The sequence below is a fragment of the Chaetomium strumarium genome (assembly GCF_033439665.1).
Source record: "Chaetomium strumarium strain CBS 333.67 chromosome Unknown B0T15scaffold_4, whole genome shotgun sequence".
NCBI classification, from domain to species: domain Eukaryota; kingdom Fungi; phylum Ascomycota; class Sordariomycetes; order Sordariales; family Chaetomiaceae; genus Chaetomium; species Chaetomium strumarium.
This window is the reverse complement of record NW_026944432.1, coordinates 2,411,637-2,428,538: the sequence shown is the minus strand read 5'-3', so window position 1 is coordinate 2,428,538 and position 16,902 is coordinate 2,411,637. Positions and strand designations below refer to the sequence as shown.

General features: G+C 57.4%; 7 protein-coding genes across 7 annotated transcripts; 3 read left to right on the top strand and 4 right to left on the bottom strand.

Moving 5' to 3' along the window:
• Positions 1-63: 63 nt before the first annotated feature.
• Positions 64-1,173, bottom strand: B0T15DRAFT_434947 (uncharacterized protein; the record flags this gene model as incomplete). The annotated part of the gene is made up of 1 exon (XM_062865806.1): positions 64-1,173. Exon 1 carries the CDS (start codon positions 838-840, stop codon positions 64-66), a length of 777 nt encoding a protein of 258 aa, XP_062721556.1. The 5' UTR covers positions 841-1,173.
• Positions 1,174-1,282: 109 nt separating this feature from the next.
• B0T15DRAFT_502824 (Vps51/Vps67-domain-containing protein) lies at positions 1,283-2,450 on the top strand (the record flags this gene model as incomplete). The annotated part of the gene is made up of 1 exon (XM_062867444.1): positions 1,283-2,450. The coding sequence occupies exon 1, from the start codon at positions 1,467-1,469 to the stop codon at positions 2,448-2,450; it is 984 nt and encodes a 327-aa protein (XP_062721555.1). The 5' UTR covers positions 1,283-1,466.
• Positions 2,451-2,697: 247 nt separating this feature from the next.
• B0T15DRAFT_209369 (uncharacterized protein) lies at positions 2,698-5,616 on the bottom strand. Its single transcript, XM_062862652.1, has 5 exons — positions 4,760-5,616; positions 4,548-4,671; positions 4,032-4,490; positions 3,494-3,949; positions 2,698-3,403 (listed from the first exon to the last, which is right to left on the bottom strand). The coding sequence occupies exons 1-5, from the start codon at positions 5,467-5,469 to the stop codon at positions 2,945-2,947; spliced, it is 2,208 nt and encodes a 735-aa protein (XP_062721554.1). The 5' UTR covers positions 5,470-5,616; the 3' UTR covers positions 2,698-2,944.
• Positions 5,617-6,253: 637 nt separating this feature from the next.
• Positions 6,254-6,724, bottom strand: B0T15DRAFT_397150 (bola protein; the record flags this gene model as incomplete). The annotated part of the gene is made up of 2 exons (XM_062864883.1): positions 6,254-6,495; positions 6,634-6,724. 2 exons carry the CDS (start codon positions 6,722-6,724, stop codon positions 6,254-6,256), a joined length of 333 nt encoding a protein of 110 aa, XP_062721553.1.
• A 341-nt stretch (positions 6,725-7,065) lies between these two features.
• On the top strand, positions 7,066-8,129 carry B0T15DRAFT_485318 (GTP cyclohydrolase 1 type 2/Nif3; the record flags this gene model as incomplete). The annotated part of the gene is made up of 4 exons (XM_062866287.1): positions 7,066-7,127; positions 7,194-7,363; positions 7,421-7,513; positions 7,573-8,129. 4 exons carry the CDS (start codon positions 7,066-7,068, stop codon positions 8,127-8,129), a joined length of 882 nt encoding a protein of 293 aa, XP_062721552.1.
• Positions 8,130-8,358: 229 nt separating this feature from the next.
• B0T15DRAFT_209432 (beta-lactamase-like protein) lies at positions 8,359-11,845 on the bottom strand. The gene is made up of 2 exons (XM_062862653.1): positions 11,494-11,845; positions 8,359-11,415 (listed from the first exon to the last, which is right to left on the bottom strand). The coding sequence occupies exons 1-2, from the start codon at positions 11,637-11,639 to the stop codon at positions 8,589-8,591; spliced, it is 2,973 nt and encodes a 990-aa protein (XP_062721551.1). The 5' UTR covers positions 11,640-11,845; the 3' UTR covers positions 8,359-8,588.
• A 116-nt stretch (positions 11,846-11,961) lies between these two features.
• On the top strand, positions 11,962-15,825 carry B0T15DRAFT_556214 (uncharacterized protein). Its single transcript, XM_062870411.1, has 2 exons — positions 11,962-14,148; positions 14,200-15,825. Exons 1-2 carry the CDS (start codon positions 12,336-12,338, stop codon positions 15,414-15,416), a joined length of 3,030 nt encoding a protein of 1,009 aa, XP_062721550.1. The 5' UTR covers positions 11,962-12,335; the 3' UTR covers positions 15,417-15,825.
• The last annotated feature ends 1,077 nt before the right edge of the window (positions 15,826-16,902 follow it).

The following is a 16,902-nucleotide window of genomic DNA, read 5'->3' as shown; positions in this document are numbered from 1 at the left end:
GCCTCCAGGCGTAGCCACACGGTTCTATGTCAACCAAGTTTACGAATCCCGTCTCCCCAACTATTACTCCCTCCTCTCGGCGCCAACAGCCTCCCTCAGCCTCGCCAGCCGTCCATCTACCCAGGCCCGGTGCCATGCTTCCACTTTCCCCCCTAGCACAACACACTGCGCCGGATCAAGCAGCACTACGCCCCTGGCCACAACTGTCCCAGCCCGCAGCAGAACCTTCTCCCCGATCAGTGTCGTGCCCACGCCAAGCTTGTCCACCCGCTTCAGCTCGATCGCATGCACCTTCTGGCCCTTGCAGTCTTGCACGACCAGTTTATGCGTGACATTCCTTGGCGGCCCTGCCTCTCTTTGCTGTTGCTGTTGACCTCCTCCCCCATCGCCTGGACCCGTCTCATCACCGTCTTCCCCTCCACCATTCCCATCCCCACCAGCAGAAGAAGAAGAATTCATCACCCGAATCACCTCCCTCCCCCTCGTCCCTTCCCCGCGCGCCACGGCCTCGAGCCTCTCCACCTCCTCCCACCGCGACCGGCTCACGTCCTCGATGTCCAGCACCTGCACCACCACCTCCCGGCCCAGCCGTGTCTCGCGCGACGTGGCTAGCGTCTGGGCCGTGTTGGGCGCCAGGCTGTGCGCCGCCATGTACTCGGTGTCCAGCAGGCCCGGAGTGGTCAAGTCTGAAGCTAGCAGGCGGGTCCGGGCCGTGGCTAGGAGGGAGGCTAGTGGTGGGGCTGGGCTTCGGGCTGTTGCTAGCGTCTGGAGCCAGGTCAGGGAGGGGACCGGGTTGGAGGTTGAGCGGAGGGAGGTTTGGAGTTGGGTTGCTATGTCCATTCTTGCTGGGTTTGTTGTTTGGTTTGAGAAAAGGGGATTTTCGGTAAGTTAGGTTGTGAGTGAGTACTCGGTTGTTGTGTTGGACGATCAGATGTAGAGTTGGTTGGTGCGATGGGTTGCGAAAGTCAGGTGTGAGTTGGGGATCTAGGTAAATAGTAGGCTGCTTGCTTCGATGGATGTTCATTGACCTGGCAAGCCCGGCGTGTCTTGGCATATGATAATGAACAGTCCTGTAGTTTTCGAATCCAGCTTGCCTCAAAGTTCAGCAAGACGACGGAACGGGGCTCAGCCGGGGTTGAATCTACTGTACGGATAGCTCGAGTGTGGTTATCCAAGGTGGGAACTTGGCGACTCGGGAGCTTCTGTGGGGCAGTGGAGCTCGGATCGACAACCGCGCCCCGTGGTTCCACAGCGCCGGGACAAGATCCACTTAACGCCGCAACCTCCAACTGCCAACTACTACTGTTGTATTGTATTGTACAAAGCGGTTTATTAACAATCTTCAACTAGCAATTGGCATTTGGCTTCGCACAACATCCTCGGGTAATAACCTTCGTACACCGTTGATTCTCTTAGTCACTTCCGAGAGAGAGCGAGATCTTCCACTCGGAGAATCCCAACGCGCCATGTCCACAATCGCATCTCCCCGGGAGCCGGCCGGCCCGTTCCCCCGGCGCGCAAACTCCTCCATCATCACGCCAACCTCCTCTTCCCGGCCGAGCCTCGACGTGCCCGCCTCCGCCTCCAGCTCACCCAACCTCAACGTGTCCTCCGCCATGCCCGCCGGCACATCTTCCCAGTCCAAACGCGCCACCCGCGCCGCCCTACGCGAGTACTACAACCTGCGCAACAACAACAACAAATCATCCACCCCAATAGTGGAAGTAACCGACGACGGCGACCCCTCCGCCGCCTCCTCCTCCTCCTTCTCCTTCTCCCTCGCCACCTCCGACCCGGCCTCCTCCGAGCTCGACAGCCCGGACTTCGACGCGGGCGCCTACGTGTCCCGGCTCCTCGAGACGAGCACGCTCGCCGACCTGCTGCGGGCCTACACGCGCGTACTGTCCGAGATGCGCGCGCTCGACGCCGAGAAGAAGGCGCTCGTCTACGACAACTACAGCAAGCTGATCGCGGCGACCGAGACGATCCGCCGCATGCGCGCGACGCAGCATCCGGACGTGCTCGCGGGCGGCGCGCTGGAGGGGGTCGTGGAGGGGATCTACACGCAGGCGGTTGGGCTGAGGGAGGGGTTGCGGGAGAGTATTTCTTCTGGTGGTGGGGATGGTGAGCAGGCTCCTGATAATGATGATGATGATGACGGGGAGGAGGGGAGGAGGAGGAGGAGGAGGAGGAGGGAGAGGACGCGCCGGCTGGCGAAGGAGGTGCTGCTCGTTCCTGGACGTTTGAGAAGGTTGGTGGAGGAGGGTAGGGAAGAGGAGGCTAGGAGTGAGTGGGAACTGCCAAGGCGGTTGCTAGAGCGGTGGAGGGAGCTGGGGGTGGGAGGGGAGGACGTTGGGGCGCTGATTGAGGAGGGGGATGCTGTGCTGAAAGGGGTCGACGCGAAGGGAGGGGATGCGGAGAAAAGCGAGGTTGCTAGTACGACGACCTGAGGGGCTGTTCACCTTGAGGATACGTAAATGCGACAGAGCCGGGTACAGCACCTATGACGTACCTTGTTGAACCCCTCTTGAAGAACAACCGCGCCGCGGCTCTTGGGGTGTAAGGATGGCATTGGACCGGCAGCAGGGCGACCAAGGGGCAGCGAAGGCAATGGGCAACTGGTATATAAGGTAGCTCTGTGTGGCTCGTAATCAGCTCATGCTCGAGACGAAGCCGAAGCAAAGCCAGACCGGTTAAGCATGTGGCGCTGGAGAAGGCAGGCTACGGCGGCAAGCAAAAGGGCCACCACTGTTTGAACGCTAGAGCCTCCGGCTATAACTCGGAAAGATTCTTGGGCCGCGCATCTCCCTCCACCCACAGGGGTATCAGACTGTGAGCTACTGGGCTTTTCTTACCCAGAGTTCTGTTCGAAGGAGAGATGGGGAGGCCCATCAAACCTTCCCGGATCAACAAGAGATGGGCTACATAGGGTCTATATACCTGCTCAAACATCGGAATCCTTTTGCGGCTCGTCTACCCTTTTCGACCTCGGCCAAGGCCACCTCCGCATCCATACATTCCGGGCCCAAGCCCTGAGGGACTTTAACCAAAACCTCTTTCCGTCCTCAGGCTGCTTAGAACGCCCCCCTCCTCCTCCTCCGCCGCCGCCTCCGCCTCCGCCTCTGGCAATACTCGCGCTATTCCCGCCAACCCCACTCGCGCTGCCCGAGCCGGAATGAGGGTTGTAGTAGGTGGGCAGATACTGGTGCCTCCGGTCCCCGACGTTGAAGATGCGGCGTGTGTACCGTTCCACCAGCAACCCGCATCGGCGGACCAACTCCATGGCCGCGCGGGTCTGCAGGACGAGGATGAGGATGAAGAAGGGGATGCAGACGGATACTATCGTTACGGGGAAGCGCCAGTCTTCGGTGGTGATGTCGAAGGTTGTTATTCCGAAGACGCCCTATATGGATTTATATGATTTTTGCGTTGAAATCAGTGGGCTGCTTGTTCGTGACTGAGGTTGGGGATAGGGGGATGCAAGCAGGCTTACCACAACAAAGGTCAATGGAAGGAAGATCATCGACACGCTCGTCAAAATCTTGATATTATCCCCCTGCTCGATCGCGCGCCGGCTCTCCTTCACGCTGCTTCCACTGAACAGCTGCTCGCGCAGGGAGTGGATCTCGGTGCGCGTCGTCTCGTTCTTGTCGTACATCTGCTGCAGCTCGCCCACAGCGCTCTCCAGCTCCTGCCGGAGGACGTCCATGCGCGCACCGTAGTCTCGCCCGTCGTCCGAGTCCGGGTGCGGATGCGGCCAGAGGCTCGGGTGGCGGCCGGCCCAGAAGTCCTTGGTGAAGGTGCTGATGTAGGCGGCGCGCATCGACTTGATGCCCTCGTTGATGACGCCCAGCGTGTTGTAGGCCCAGAAATAGCGGCGCGAGTAGGTGAAGTGGCTGTCTTCGAACAGCAGCTTGTCGCGGAGTCGGACGTCGAACATGAATTGGTTCTGTATATTGCCCATTGCCCAAGGCATTTGTTTAGATTCCTTGTTTTCTTCAACGGATGAACATGGTGAGGCGGCGTCTTACAGGAGGGGTGATGAGCTTGGTGATCATCTCGTTCACCTGGGTGTATCGTTTCACCGCGTCCCTGTATTCCACACAGAGGGCATCGAGGAAAGCGTGTGGCCCGTTGCAAAACTGTTTCTTGGCTTCTTCGCTGCGCGTTGAATGCTGGTCGTCGGGAAAGCATTGGATGTTGAGGAGATGCCAGGGAGCAAAGCTGTCATAGATCACTCCCTTGAGCGTCTTCTTTTTGACCTTGACCTTGACCTCCCTGGTTTGGGCACCACCGAGGGAAAGCGCGAGAACGGAGCTGCACTCGGTGATGTCGATGTGGTCTGGCGACCTTCGGTCAGGGGGCCGGTCATCGAAGGCCTGCCATGGCGCAGGCGTCAGATTCTCACCGACGACTGTGTAATATTTGAAGACAAAGAAGAAACTGCGTTGCCTGATAGGACTTGCTTCGAAAGCTCTGTTCATGTAGGCCTGCATTTATGGTTAGGTCTGGAACTCTACCCATTGAGAGGCATAGCATTGTCTTGCCTTGGTTTTCCCCTTGTTCCCAGCCGTGGAAACCAAGTGCTGAAACAGTTCGTCCATGTCAAAGTGCTGATTCATTGTCAGGTGAGCTGCAGCCAGCATGAGCGGAGAGGGTTCTTGATGGATCCTAGAGTTTGTCAGATAGGGATCATTGTTTACTCCATAGTATAGGAGGAATGGGGGGAGAAAAGCGACTAGAAGATGAAAGAACCTACGTCATCCTCCCGACAGCCCTCCCATCAGCATTCATATCCTTGAGAACGCTCCAAACCGAGCCATCCCGATTGTCTCCGTCTCCCTCTGCCAAAGCCCATTGCGTTGGTTCGGCCATTACCTGCTTAGGTTTTGGGATTCCATCTGTTCCCACCTCATAGATGTCGTAGGTAGCACTCTCATAGCGGCTACCCTCTCCCGATTCGAAGCTGCTGAAGATGTTTGAAGCATCCAGCTCGTTCCTTCTTTGCCATACATCGCCTAGAGCTGTCACTGTGTCTTGAGTGGACTCCCCGATCGAGCGGATGTGGGTGACCAAATCAGCCTCCGAGAACGATTCGCATAGAAGAGGGTTTAGAACCGGGGATGTCGAAATGGCCGACCCTTTCGCCTGAGCAGTGTCTGATGGAGACGTCAGGGGCAAGAAGTCGCTGGATTCGTCTCCAGGCACAAGATGGCCATAAAACACAGGCACTGACTGGACTTTCGGTGACCCGTTGGCTAGCCGCCGTGACCCATTGCCATGGTGCTGAACTTGCCCAGAGGTGGACGATTTGGTAAGGGGCAAGGGAGATGACGTCGTGACATTGCTCCCAGTCCCACTCGATCTGCCAGGGGCTTGGATCTCATAGAGGAGGCTGAGATGTCTGAGATATTGTTCGTGATGGTGTTGAACGGACTTCAGGGTTTCTTCAAGACGTGTGCTGTGCATTGATACCTCTAGCGCTAGATTGAATAGGTAGTTGACCTACAGTGATCACAGAATAGATTCACAGACGAGAGGATGGGGGCATCAGAGACAGCATAGGAAGCAACCACGGGTTGCCGGTGGTAAGTCAATATATCCTGCTATGTCTGACTTTGACCGGGCGAAGCAAGCGAGCAGAGCAGCCTCGTGTCCCCGTCATCAAGACTGAACTGAGCTGTCGAATGCCACACCCAGTGGTCTGGCTGGTATGTTACGTGAGAGGAGATGCAGACGGGATGGGCGAATAGGATATGGCAGCCTATGTCCTGCCGCAACTAGGGCCGCTTGGCGGCATAGTGGCCAGATGCAAAAGTGAGGCTACTAGTGGGCGGTTAGACACGGACATGGCATAGGCGAATTGGTTTGGGCGTGGTAGGTAGTTGGCAATGCCGCGGTGAATGATGCTTCTCGGTGGCCTGTTACGGGGGGATTCCCCGGTGTAGGCACACCTCAAAATGCTAGATTCCGTGCGGAACACAAAATGGCCTGCTCCTCCGAAGCGATATATAGCCGAGGAGCTCACCGATGGCTGCTTCAGGAACGGCGGCCAACTCCGAACTATTGTTAACGGGTAACTCCGATGACTGTTGAAGCAAATCGAGGCACGAGGCTGCCTTGAGGTGCGCATCTGGCTTGGTTCATTATTCGATGACGAAGGCTGCCCTGGTTGCCGGGGTCTTGGATTTAGCTGAAGAAGTTGCCATAAGACATGCTAATAACCGCCGAGACCGGAGCAGATGAGGCTCTGTTATTCAGTCACACCGGTGACCTTCCCGCCTTCAGTGCCATCTAGCGGCGGCTCGTCCTTGCCTCCCGTCGCTGCCATCTCCTTTTCATACTCGCCCGGTGTCTGACACTTTGCGCTCCACGCGTGGATCTGTGCGATTTCGTCCTTGAGCGCTGCATTTACCAGCCTGTGCCGCTTGAGTGAATTCTTGCCTTCGAACTCCGACGACACTACAAGTGACGTGAACGCTTGGCCGCAGCCTCCTACAGATGGAAAGCTTGACGTGTTAGTTCAGCTCCTGTGCGGTCGGTCTGTGGAGGCCAGTGAGGGCGAGCATCGCAGGGCTGCGAGTTGCCCAAGAATGACGTCAGGGGAGGGATTGCGCGGGGTTCGTGGCGTACCAGACATGTCTTGCACTTCGACGTGAGTCGCCTTCAGCCGCTTTGTGAGAGCTGCTCGTAGTGAGTCTTCTGTTATCGCCGGCTGGGCCATTGTTTTGAGTGAGTTTGAGGCTTGCGATGATGGAAGCTGAGATGAGCAAGTGGTTCACTGAAGGACGGACGGTACGGCCCCGCCAGGCTTGGTGGATGCGGGGAGGAAGTGGCGAGGGTTAGGGTGAAGGGTGTAAGGTCCTCTCCAGCACGCAAACGCATCAGATCGAACTATCAAACTTGCGACCTAACTGGTAGTAATGATCAGCTCTTCCCAAGAATTGGGAGCAAAGACGTCAAATGAGGTTGACTGCCACCATTCTGAGGACACCAGGATTCCTTTCAACTCCGCGCATCATCCGACCAACGATTCTCAGAAGGCTGTACAGCATCAAGGACCTGATGGAGCCCACCCTCAGCAGCCCGTTGTTCACTCGCCAGGTCGTGCAGGCGATGCGCTCGCTGTAGGCAGAAACAGAAACCCCGTCGTACCCACAGAGTATCATGGCTGACATCAAGTACTTACCTAGGTACCCTGAAGAGCTTGCCGACCGCGCTTGGGACAACGTGGGTTTGCTCCAGGAAAACATCGAGCCGGCCTCTGGCAGCGTCCCTCCGCGAGTCCTCCTAACCAACGACCTAACGGTCGCTGTCGCTGAGGAGGCGATTGCCAAAAGGGTGTCCGTAATTGTGAGCTACCGTGCGATCGCCACCATTCCCAAACCTGTTTTCCGAGTACATATCCTGACATGTATAGACCCCTTCATCTTCCGCGGCCTGAAGGCAGTCACCCTCAACGATCCCCACCAACGCATCGTCCTGCGCCTGGCACAGCAGAACATTGCAGTGTGTGAGTAGCATCCATGCCGTGTCCCTGTGGGAAACCTAGACTCATCTCCTCTCTTGCAGACAGCCCCCATACCGCGATCGATGCCACCTTGGGTGGCGTCAACGACTGGCTCGCTGACATGCTGGATGAGCACGGCGTCACAAAGAAGTCCGTCGTCCAGTCGATCCGCAGCCCCGTGCCGGCGGGCTTTGAGGGCGCGGGCTACGGCCGCCTTGTCGAACTTGAGAAGGCCGTCAACTACGTTAGCATTGCGAAGACTTATGCCGAGAGGCTGAATACTTCTCTGGTCATGGTCGCCCGGCCGAGCCCGACGTCCGGTGTATCGGTGTTCGTGCGGTCAGTCGCCGTCTGCGCCGGGTCTGGTTATGACGTCCTCAAGGACACCAATGCAGATGTCATTGTGACCGGCGAGATGACCCACCACAACGCGCTGCGGTTGACTATGCTGGGCAAGTACGTCATCACGGTATTTCACAGCAACTCGGAGCGCGGGTTCTTGGAAGAGGTCCTACAGCCACAGCTAGAAAGGATCCTCAAGAAGCAGGACCCCGCAGCCGAGGTGTTGGTAAGCGGTGAAGATCGGGATCCTTTTGAGATCTTCAAGTTTGACATTTGAAACCGACCGAAAGCCCTGGGCGTATTCGGGGCCGTTGCTCCATTCAGGAGAGATGCTGGTGGTCTGCGGACACCTTGAATAAGATCCCCAACAGCATCATCATTGTCTGCCCGGCAGATTAGCAAGACAGGGCCTCTTGATCTTATTCCTCTGTGGATAGACCTAAGCTGATCTCTCAGAGGAAGAGTGCGAAGTTGAAGAAGGCAGATCGCCCCTTGATCCATCTTCAGGCCTGAAAGTTTGCCCATTCTCTGGGTTCAAGATGCTATTAAGCTACCGATATTCTCTGGAGCTTTACAAACGCGTGGATAACCTGTACAAGCCTCCGGAAGCACGCTTCCACTAATGCCATTTGAATTGGAGCCAGCTACCTTAGCTCCAAGTCTATCTTCCCACCGCCGACCGGCATTGCGCTTTCCTTCCTGACTATAATCCTAACAAACCACACAATGACACAGCTCACGCCCCCGCAACAACAGCCAGACCCTCGTAAATCTTCCTTCTCACCTCGTAGAACGTCCCGCCGCCGCCACCGCGGGCCCCGCCGTCCCTCACGGAGAGCGGGAAATCAACGCTCTCAATCTCAACCCTGCCGGTTGTCGTCTTACGCACCGCCACTGTCCCATCGATGAGCAACGTGCCTTCGCCGCGGAACTCGGCCCTGTGGCCCGCGCTGAGCATCGCCCGGCGGAGGTCTGCCAGTCGCAGGTCGCCGACGTGCAGGGGCTGCGCGGCCGAACGGACGGCTGACGCGAGGGTGGGCGGGAGAACGTCCAGTGTTGGGAGTGCGGGTTTGTTCTTCGCCGCCGTTGTTGTTGCGACGAGAGCCCCGTTTGGTTCTGGAGTGGCGGCGGCGGAGGGTGTGTCCTCGAGTTTCTGGCGCTTGTTCGCCGTGTCTCCGTCTTCGAGGCGTTCCGAGTCTTGCTGTTGTTGTTGGATGGCGATTTCGCCCCCGGGGAGGAGTAAACCCGTCACGGTGACGATGCCCAACCCGCGCACGTTTTGCCACTTCAGGCGCTTGACGAAGGGATCGGCCAGCTTGACCACCCAGGCGTTGGTATCGACCGAGGCGTTGACCGTGGTGTTGACGGCGGGAGTGAACACGTCGACGCTGTTCTGAGACGACTCCGACGTGAGCTGTGCGCCCAACAGCTTCTTGCAGTCTGCAGCGAGGGCGTGGGTATCTTCTTCCGCTCCCGCGACGAGGATCAGCTTGCGTGGCTGGATCAATGGGATCAGCATGTTCAGGCTGCGTTTGTCGTGAAGGCCGCTGAAGTCGACAAAGGCGATGCGGAGCCTGACTGAGACGGTGTGAGTAGTGACGACGAGCTTGGCCGGCCCTACTACGGCTTCCTCCTCGTCTTCGAGCTCGTCTAGTTCATCTCCGCCAGAGCCATCGGAGAGCGCGGTAGCCTCCGGCTCGTCCGAGAGGGCACGCTTGGCTTGAGGGCGTTTGTTGGGGCCCGAGCCTCCTTTGCCCGCGGCGCCCACGTCGTCGAACTTGCGCTTCTTGCCAAGGCCCTGTTCTTGCCTGCCCCCATCCTGCCTTTCCTCCTGTCCATCCGTGTCTTCACGCTCTTCGGCACGGAGGTATTCCTCGGGTCGGACGAGCTCGCCGAATTCGTCGTTCCGTTTCCGTCTTAAGACGATGGGGAACATCCGTTCCCTGCCCTTCTTGCCCCTGACGTCAAAGTCGTAGACGCCCTTCTTCTTGAATAAGATGGTAATACCTAGGTCTTCGTCTTTCAGGACCACCTTCTTTCGGCTTGCTTGCCCAATTGTCGTCGATACATTCAGGGCCTTTCCTTGTTGTTCCGTTTCCGATTCTTCGGTTTCCGTTGTAGTTTCCGACGCATCGTCCACTACATCGGCAGAAGGATCCGACGCGACGGCACCGCCGCTCTGTAAAGTAGCTTGGAGTTGCCGCTGTGTAGCGAGCCACTGTTGGTAGACACCTAGTTCGTTTCCTTCCAACGCTTGCCGTGAAGCGTCAGCCACCTCCAACTCGCGGTTACCCACGTATACCTGCTCGAACGTGTCACCGCTGCTCGTTTGCTCGACAGCCACGCCATCCTTTCTCTCCTTCCACCATTCCCACAAGGTCCGCGCGATGGACGGCTTGCCTCGATTAAGGCTGGGTTTCTCTGTGAGAACCACCAGGTTTCTTGCGTCTCCCGCGATTGCTTTCAGAACATCCTTGGAGAAACCCCACTCCAGGCTCGTGTCGGTTGCCAGGATAACTTTGCCTTTCGGTTCAGAATCATCTGCCGCTTGCTGCAGTATCCGTTCAACCTGCGCTTTCCTCTCAAGCAATCGTATGTGTTTAAAATCGAAAGGGCCGGCATCCTTGCCCTTACGACCGCCACCGCCGCTATTCCCCGCCCGAGCGCCGCCGGCCACTGCCTCAAACTCTCTCACAATGCTGTCGTCCATCCACTCCAACATGCTCCTTGCGTTCCGCATAGTGCTCCCGATGCTGCGGCCAGCTAGATAGAGCTTCGTCGACTTGAACACATCATTGTTGTTGGCGATCTCGGCCCTCCATGCGTGCTCCAGGAGATAAGAGAGCTCGAGCACTCTCGCGCTCGAATCCACAGGGACCAAAACCGTCCCGCCCCTGGCGATGCATAGTTTGATTGACTCTAGGAGCTGCTCATCCCGCCGGGCACGGGCAAGTGCAGTTTCAGGCGTGCGGCTGCTGCATACCAAAGCAGTCGGCTTGCGTAACTGCTCAATGACTTCGGCACCGCCTGCGCTCCCGTGCCCTCCTCCCAGCCACGCGGCACCGGAGAAGACATTCTCGCGGGCCTGGTTCCAATCAACGGCGTAGACAATCGACTCGAGCCCATGTTGGATATGCCAGATTGTTCCTCCGAGCGTGTGACCGGAGTTGTAAGCGGTGATTGTGAGGCCATTGAGAGGCGGAGAGAAGGGCGATGGAAGCGGCTGGTGAGGCTGTGAGTACTTGAGCGGTTGAATCAAGGAGAAGTAGCGCGCAATCTCTTCGGGTGTCGGAGGCTGTAGCAGCAGGTTGTGGTCTGCAGAAGATGTCTGCGCATATGAGTATGCAACCTCTGCAAGCGAAGTCGGGGATATTGTCGTGGCAGCTACGGGGGTCGAGGCGTAAAGATCCTGGGTTAGTGTTCGGCCGAGGTCGATAACTGGTCGGGTCGCATAGACCGGGATGCGGGTGAAGAGGGGGAAGTGTTTGCAGCAGTGCGCATATGCGCCGAGATGGTCCACCGTCGCATGTGTCAACAGAATCAACGACAATGTCGGTATTTGCCTAAGACGAAGTGGTTAGCAATGCGCTCCCTGTCTCCCTCACTCGGCTCGTCCCAATGGCCACCTAGCAGCAACCGACTTTTCCAATTCCCTGAGCTTCTCAACATCGAAAGTCTCATCCCAGCCAACGTCTATCAGAACCTTGACACCTCCATCCAGTTCCAAAAGCGACTGCGATGCCGTAGACTCGGCGAGAGCGCCTTGCAGCGGGGTGAAAGTGAACATGGCGGCGGCTTGAATGTTTTTTCAAGTCGCTACCGGAGCTGAGGCATGGCTTTATTATCTTCTTCTTCCAAGGCGCCGACAAAATGCGATGGTTCCGTACGATAACCGTAATGTATGGTCCCGGTTTCACCTGGACTGTTGAGGGTGAAGCGATCCTTGTCAAATCGGCAATGAAGAGCTGCGTTTCCAACTGCTTGCTTTTGTCGCGTCAATTGCAAACACGCGACAGGCCAGCCTTGGAGCTCTGGACCATGTTCGGAAGGCGGTAAGCTGTGGCATGTCTACCTTAGTTTGTACTGTAGGTCAGTGCACAGGCCCACCATACACACACACCATACCACGGAGCGCAGACCCCTGTTCAACCGCCGAGCCAAGCGTGCACCGACCAAAAAGGCCAGCTTGAGCTTCACATGGGACCCGCAAGGTGAAAGTGGGACCCTCCTGCACTTCGGAGCGAGAAGACATCGACCACTTTCGGGCCACATTGCGCAAAACGTCAACCGGACAATCTCAGCCAGCATTTGGGACGGTGCTGACCTTGGAGTGTATCTGATTATGAGCCGGATCATTTTTCGCAACGAAGGTCCCCGGTGACGATCTCGAGACGATCTCCCTACCCCCGCCCCCTTCAACTCGGTATAAACGGGGTATTGACGAGCCATTGTTGCCGACGGCGTCCCGCAGGAGACACCCAAAATGGCCGAATACGCCATGTACCACGCCCTCGGCCAGGGTGAACAGCTCAATCCCGACGACCCGAACCGGACGACGCAGCCAGCTGCTCCCCAGTTCCAACCCCCTGTCGCTCCCAATCCGTATCAGACCGCGGTCGGCCAGACGTCGTACTATGGCACACCGTCAGCGGCTGGTGTCCCGCCGGGGCCGAAAGCACCTGGGTACGGGCATCCTCAGTCCCCTGGATACTTCGCGGGGCAACAACCTCCGACCGATGACGCGGGGCTGGCGGCGCAGATGGGTGGCATGAGCCTCAGGGGTGACGCTGCCCAGGGGACGGTCAGAAAGAAGAAGAAGGACCGCCACGCATACCACCACGTTGAGGCACCTACAGGCTCATCCCAAGCGTTCAACGGGATGCCCCCGGCAGGCACACCCGCTACGGCATACCTCAACGCTGATCCTTCCGCGGCCGCCCCCCGCTACGGCCCCGGCGGCCTCTCACCTCAGATGAGTCAGTCCCAGTTTCCGGCGCCCGTGAGCCCTGGATTCGCGCCCGTCCCTGCCTCTCCCGCCGAGTTTGCCGCCAGGAGCGGTTACGTCGACGCTGGGCCATCGCCGACCATGATCTCCACATCGGGACAGACCAGGGTGTCTCCGGACGAGATGCCGAGTGTGCCCCTTTCCCGAGATTCTGTGCAGCAATACTTCTTCAACAATGTGTATCCGACATTCGAACGGCTGGTCCCTCCTCCAGCCACGGTCTCGTTTGTGGCTTTCGATCAGGGGAACGCTTCGCCCAAGTTTGCGCGCCTCACTATGAGCAACATACCTGCCACAGCAGACGGACTTCGAAGCACCGGTCTACCGCTCGGCCTCGTCCTACAGCCGCTGGCCCCGCTCCAGGCCGGCGAGCTTCATATCCCGGTCCTGGACTTCGGCGATATGGGCCCTCCGCGCTGCCACAGATGCCGCGCCTACATCAACCCCTTCATGATGTTCCGCTCCGGCGGCAACAAGTTCGTTTGCAATTTGTGCGGCTATGCGAACGATACACCTTCGGAGTATTTCTGCGCTACCAGCCCTCAGGGTGTCCGCGTGGACCGGGATCAGCGGCCAGAACTCATGCGGGGAACAGTCGAGTTCATCGTGCCGAAGGAGTACTGGACCAGGGAACCGGTCGGCATGCGCTACCTCTTCTTGATCGACGTAACACAAGAGTCGTTCAACAAAGGGTTCCTCGAGTCCTTCTGCGACGGTATCCTGCGGACGCTGTATGGCGCTGAGGATGACGAGGAGAAGGATGAGAACGGTGAGGTCAAGCGGAGGATACCGGGAGGCGCCAAGGTTGGCTTTGTGACGTTTGATAAGGAGGTCCACTTCTACAACGTCAGCCCGGCGTTGGAACAAGCTCAGATGATGATCATGCCGGATATCGAGGACCCTTTTGTGCCACTAAGCGAAGGCCTGTTTGTCGACCCCTACGAGTCCAAGACGGTCATCACCTCCCTGCTCACTCGCCTTCCCCAAATGTTCTCGACCATCAAAAACCCCGAACCAGCCCTTCTGTCGACTCTGAACGCCGCAGTTGCCGCGCTGGAGAAGACCGGTGGCAAGATCTTCTGCTCCCTTGCGGCTCTCCCTACTTGGGGGCCCGGCCGCCTGTTCATGCGGGACGACGGCAAGCATCCGGGGGGTGAGCCGGACAAGAAGCTGTTCAGCACCGAGCACCCCGCGTGGAGGAAGGTTGCCGAGAAGATGGTTTCGGTGGGCGTTGGCGTTGACTTCTTCATGGCCGCCCCATCGGGCGGTTATCTGGACATTGCCACAGTTGGTGAGTAAATCAGTCGCAGCAAATCTGCTTTTCCTTCTGACGTTTTCTTAGGCTACGTGTCTGCTACCACTGGCGGCGAGACTTTCTACTATCCCAACTTCATCGCTCCACGGGACAACACCAAGCTGTCCATGGAGGTCAAGCATGCGGTGACCCGGGAGACGGGCTATCAAGCTCTGATGAAAGTCAGATGCTCCAACGGCTTGCAGGTTACGGGCTATCACGGCAACTTCATTCAACACACCTTTGGCGCCGACCTCGAAATTGGCGTCATCGATGCCGACAAAGCGCTCGGCGTGGAGTTTGGTTACGATGGAAAGCTCGACTCGAAGCTCGACGCGCACTTCCAGGCGGCCCTGCTCTACACGTCCGCCTCAGGCCAGCGGAGGGTCAGGTGTATCAATGTCATCGCTGGCGTCAGCGAGAGCGCACGGGATAGCGTCAAGTTCATTGACCAGGACGCTGTCTACACCACTATCGCCAAGGAAGCCTCTACCAAGCTGGCCACCACCTCCAGCACCCTCAAAGACATCCGCCTCAGCCTAACAGAAAAGACAATCGACGTTCTCGCAAACTACCGCAAACACTTCCTCTCGCAAACCCACCCACCAGGCCAGCTGGTCATGCCGGAACGGCTCAAAGAATTCTCCATGTACATGCTCGGCATGGTCAAATGCCGGGCCTTCAAAGGCGGTTCCGAATCCTCGGACCGCCGCGTCCACGAGATGCGCCTCATCCGCTCCATGGGCCCGCTCGAGCTGAGCCTCTACCTCTACCCGCGCATGATCCCCATCCACAACCTGCAGCCTGAGGACGGGTTCCCGGACCCGCAGACCGGCCATCTCCGGATGCCACCATCCATCCGCACCTCTTTTGCCCGTGTCGAGCCGGGTGGCGTCTATCTGGTGGATAACGGCCAACAGACGCTGCTGTGGTTCCACGCGCAGACGTCGCCCAACCTGATTGCGGATCTGTTCGGCGAGGACAAGACCAGTCTGCAGAGCCTGGACGCGTACACCTCGTCGATTCCGGTGCTAGAAACGCACCTGAACGCGCAGGTGCGGAACATCATCGAGTTCCTGCGCACCATGCGCGGGTCCAAGGGCCTGACGATTCAGCTGGCGCGGCAGGGCATAGATGGGGCGGAGTATGAGTTTGCGCGGATGTTGGTCGAGGATCGGAATAACGAGGCGCAGAGCTATGTGGATTGGCTCGTGCACGTGCATAAGGGGGTGCAGCTGGAGGTGAGTGTCCCTTCTCTAGCCTAACCGAGTAGAAAATCTCGGTTTCCCTTGAAATCTCGGTTTGCTAACCTGATACAACAGCTTGCGGGACAGAGAAAACGGGAGGATTCGAGCGAGTCGTCAGCACTATCGAGCTTTACGGGGCTAAGGCCTGCCTATTGGTAGTGTGACAGACGAGGAAGAGCGTCAGAGGGCGAGTAGCTGCATCCTTACATCTGGCCCATGTCATGACTTAAGTCCGCGTTCCAGACAAGGTGATAGATACCAAAAGACGTTTGTCGTCTGTTATGTTTGGAAAATCCCTACTTCTCCCAGTTTGTTGCAACTCGGTCTAGCCCTCGACGTGAATTCAATTCCTACAAGGTTTTGCCAGCGGAATACCGGTCCTTGTTGAATGGTCCCAATGCTGGTGCCTGGCTCTTAGTGATGTTTTACCATGGCGCGTTCTGGCATGTGAATGCCACCACCCATGCCAGACAGAAAATACACCTGGCATACATCCGTCAATAAGTTACCCCTACTCACGTACCGCAGCACTATCCTACCCTTCAGAACTTGAGCGTACCGTAGCAGCTTAACATCTGTCCTGCTCCTTTAACCCTGACCAAAGAAATACACACTGCCACTCTCTCATGACTCCCTCCCGTCGCCCAGCACGCCTCCCCCGGTCTCCGGAGCCTTACCGTTGCTCACCTTGTCCACCAATTCTCAGTCAACTCTCAACTCGCTCGCATGCTGCTTCCTGAGAGGCTAGGAAACCGAGCTGAACACTCCGAAAGGCAGAATCAAGGGGCGTCCTCGCATTTGGACCAACCGCATCCTTGGAAGGAAGCCCCCCTGAAGGGAAGGGATTCGGCGCCCCCCCTCGCCTTTCACCCGTGCCGAAGGGCTTCGGTCCGTGTTTGTATTGTCACTTTGTTTTTCTTTCCCCATGCTCGTCTACCTTGGGTCGGTTTAAGCCGAGGGGTGTTTACTTGTGCGTTGGGTACAGGATTCTTCATCCTTTTTCTCGGCTTGATCTCGCCGAGATTCCTTCTTAGCAGGGTTGTGATAGCGTGGCTCTGCATGGCTGGACAAGCTGCATACCATGCTACGGCGAGAGATTAAGGAAGATTACCTTAAGTTGAGCAAACAGAACTATCTAGGAGGAGAAAAAGAAGACGAACAGAGAAGGGGGTAACCGAGAAGCATCAGAAGGAAGAGAGAGACGAAAATGCCTAAGAGATATTGGGATAGAGATGGTGTACCGTGTTGGTGAAGTTCCTTCCGTCTCCCGGGGTCTGAACTTCTGAAGTCGGCCGGTATCGATGCTTTTGGCCGGGGGTTAGTGTGGAGGTACTAGGTAGGTAGGTGCCTTATGCAATGACACTAACAGTGGTCAGATATGTATCACAACACTCACAACTTAAATTGAGGAGAAAAGGAAGCCAGGAACCTACTCCAGAGAAAGCTCATCACAACTAAATGAGGGAGTTGGATGTAAATGGTGACGATGAAGAGGCGGTAACAC

Excerpts from the sequence above, each read along its gene's own strand:
- B0T15DRAFT_209369 (XM_062862652.1), bottom strand. The coding sequence starts at position 5,469 with ATGCACAGCACACGTCTTGAAGAAACCCTGAAGTCCGTTCAACACCAT. Across the intron at positions 3,950-4,031 it reads CCAAGCTCATCACCCCTCCT|AACCAATTCATGTTCGACGT; the intron begins GTAAGACGCCGC and ends GGCAATATACAG. Across the intron at positions 3,404-3,493 it reads TTCCATTGACCTTTGTTGTG|GGCGTCTTCGGAATAACAAC; the intron begins GTAAGCCTGCTT and ends AAATCCATATAG.
- B0T15DRAFT_209432 (XM_062862653.1), bottom strand. The coding sequence starts at position 11,639 with ATGTTCACTTTCACCCCGCTGCAAGGCGCTCTCGCCGAGTCTACGGCA. Across the intron at positions 11,416-11,493 it reads AAGCTCAGGGAATTGGAAAA|GCAAATACCGACATTGTCGT; the intron begins GTCGGTTGCTGC and ends ACTTCGTCTTAG.
- B0T15DRAFT_556214 (XM_062870411.1), top strand. The coding sequence starts at position 12,336 with ATGGCCGAATACGCCATGTACCACGCCCTCGGCCAGGGTGAACAGCTC. Across the intron at positions 14,149-14,199 it reads TCTGGACATTGCCACAGTTG|GCTACGTGTCTGCTACCACT; the intron begins GTGAGTAAATCA and ends ACGTTTTCTTAG.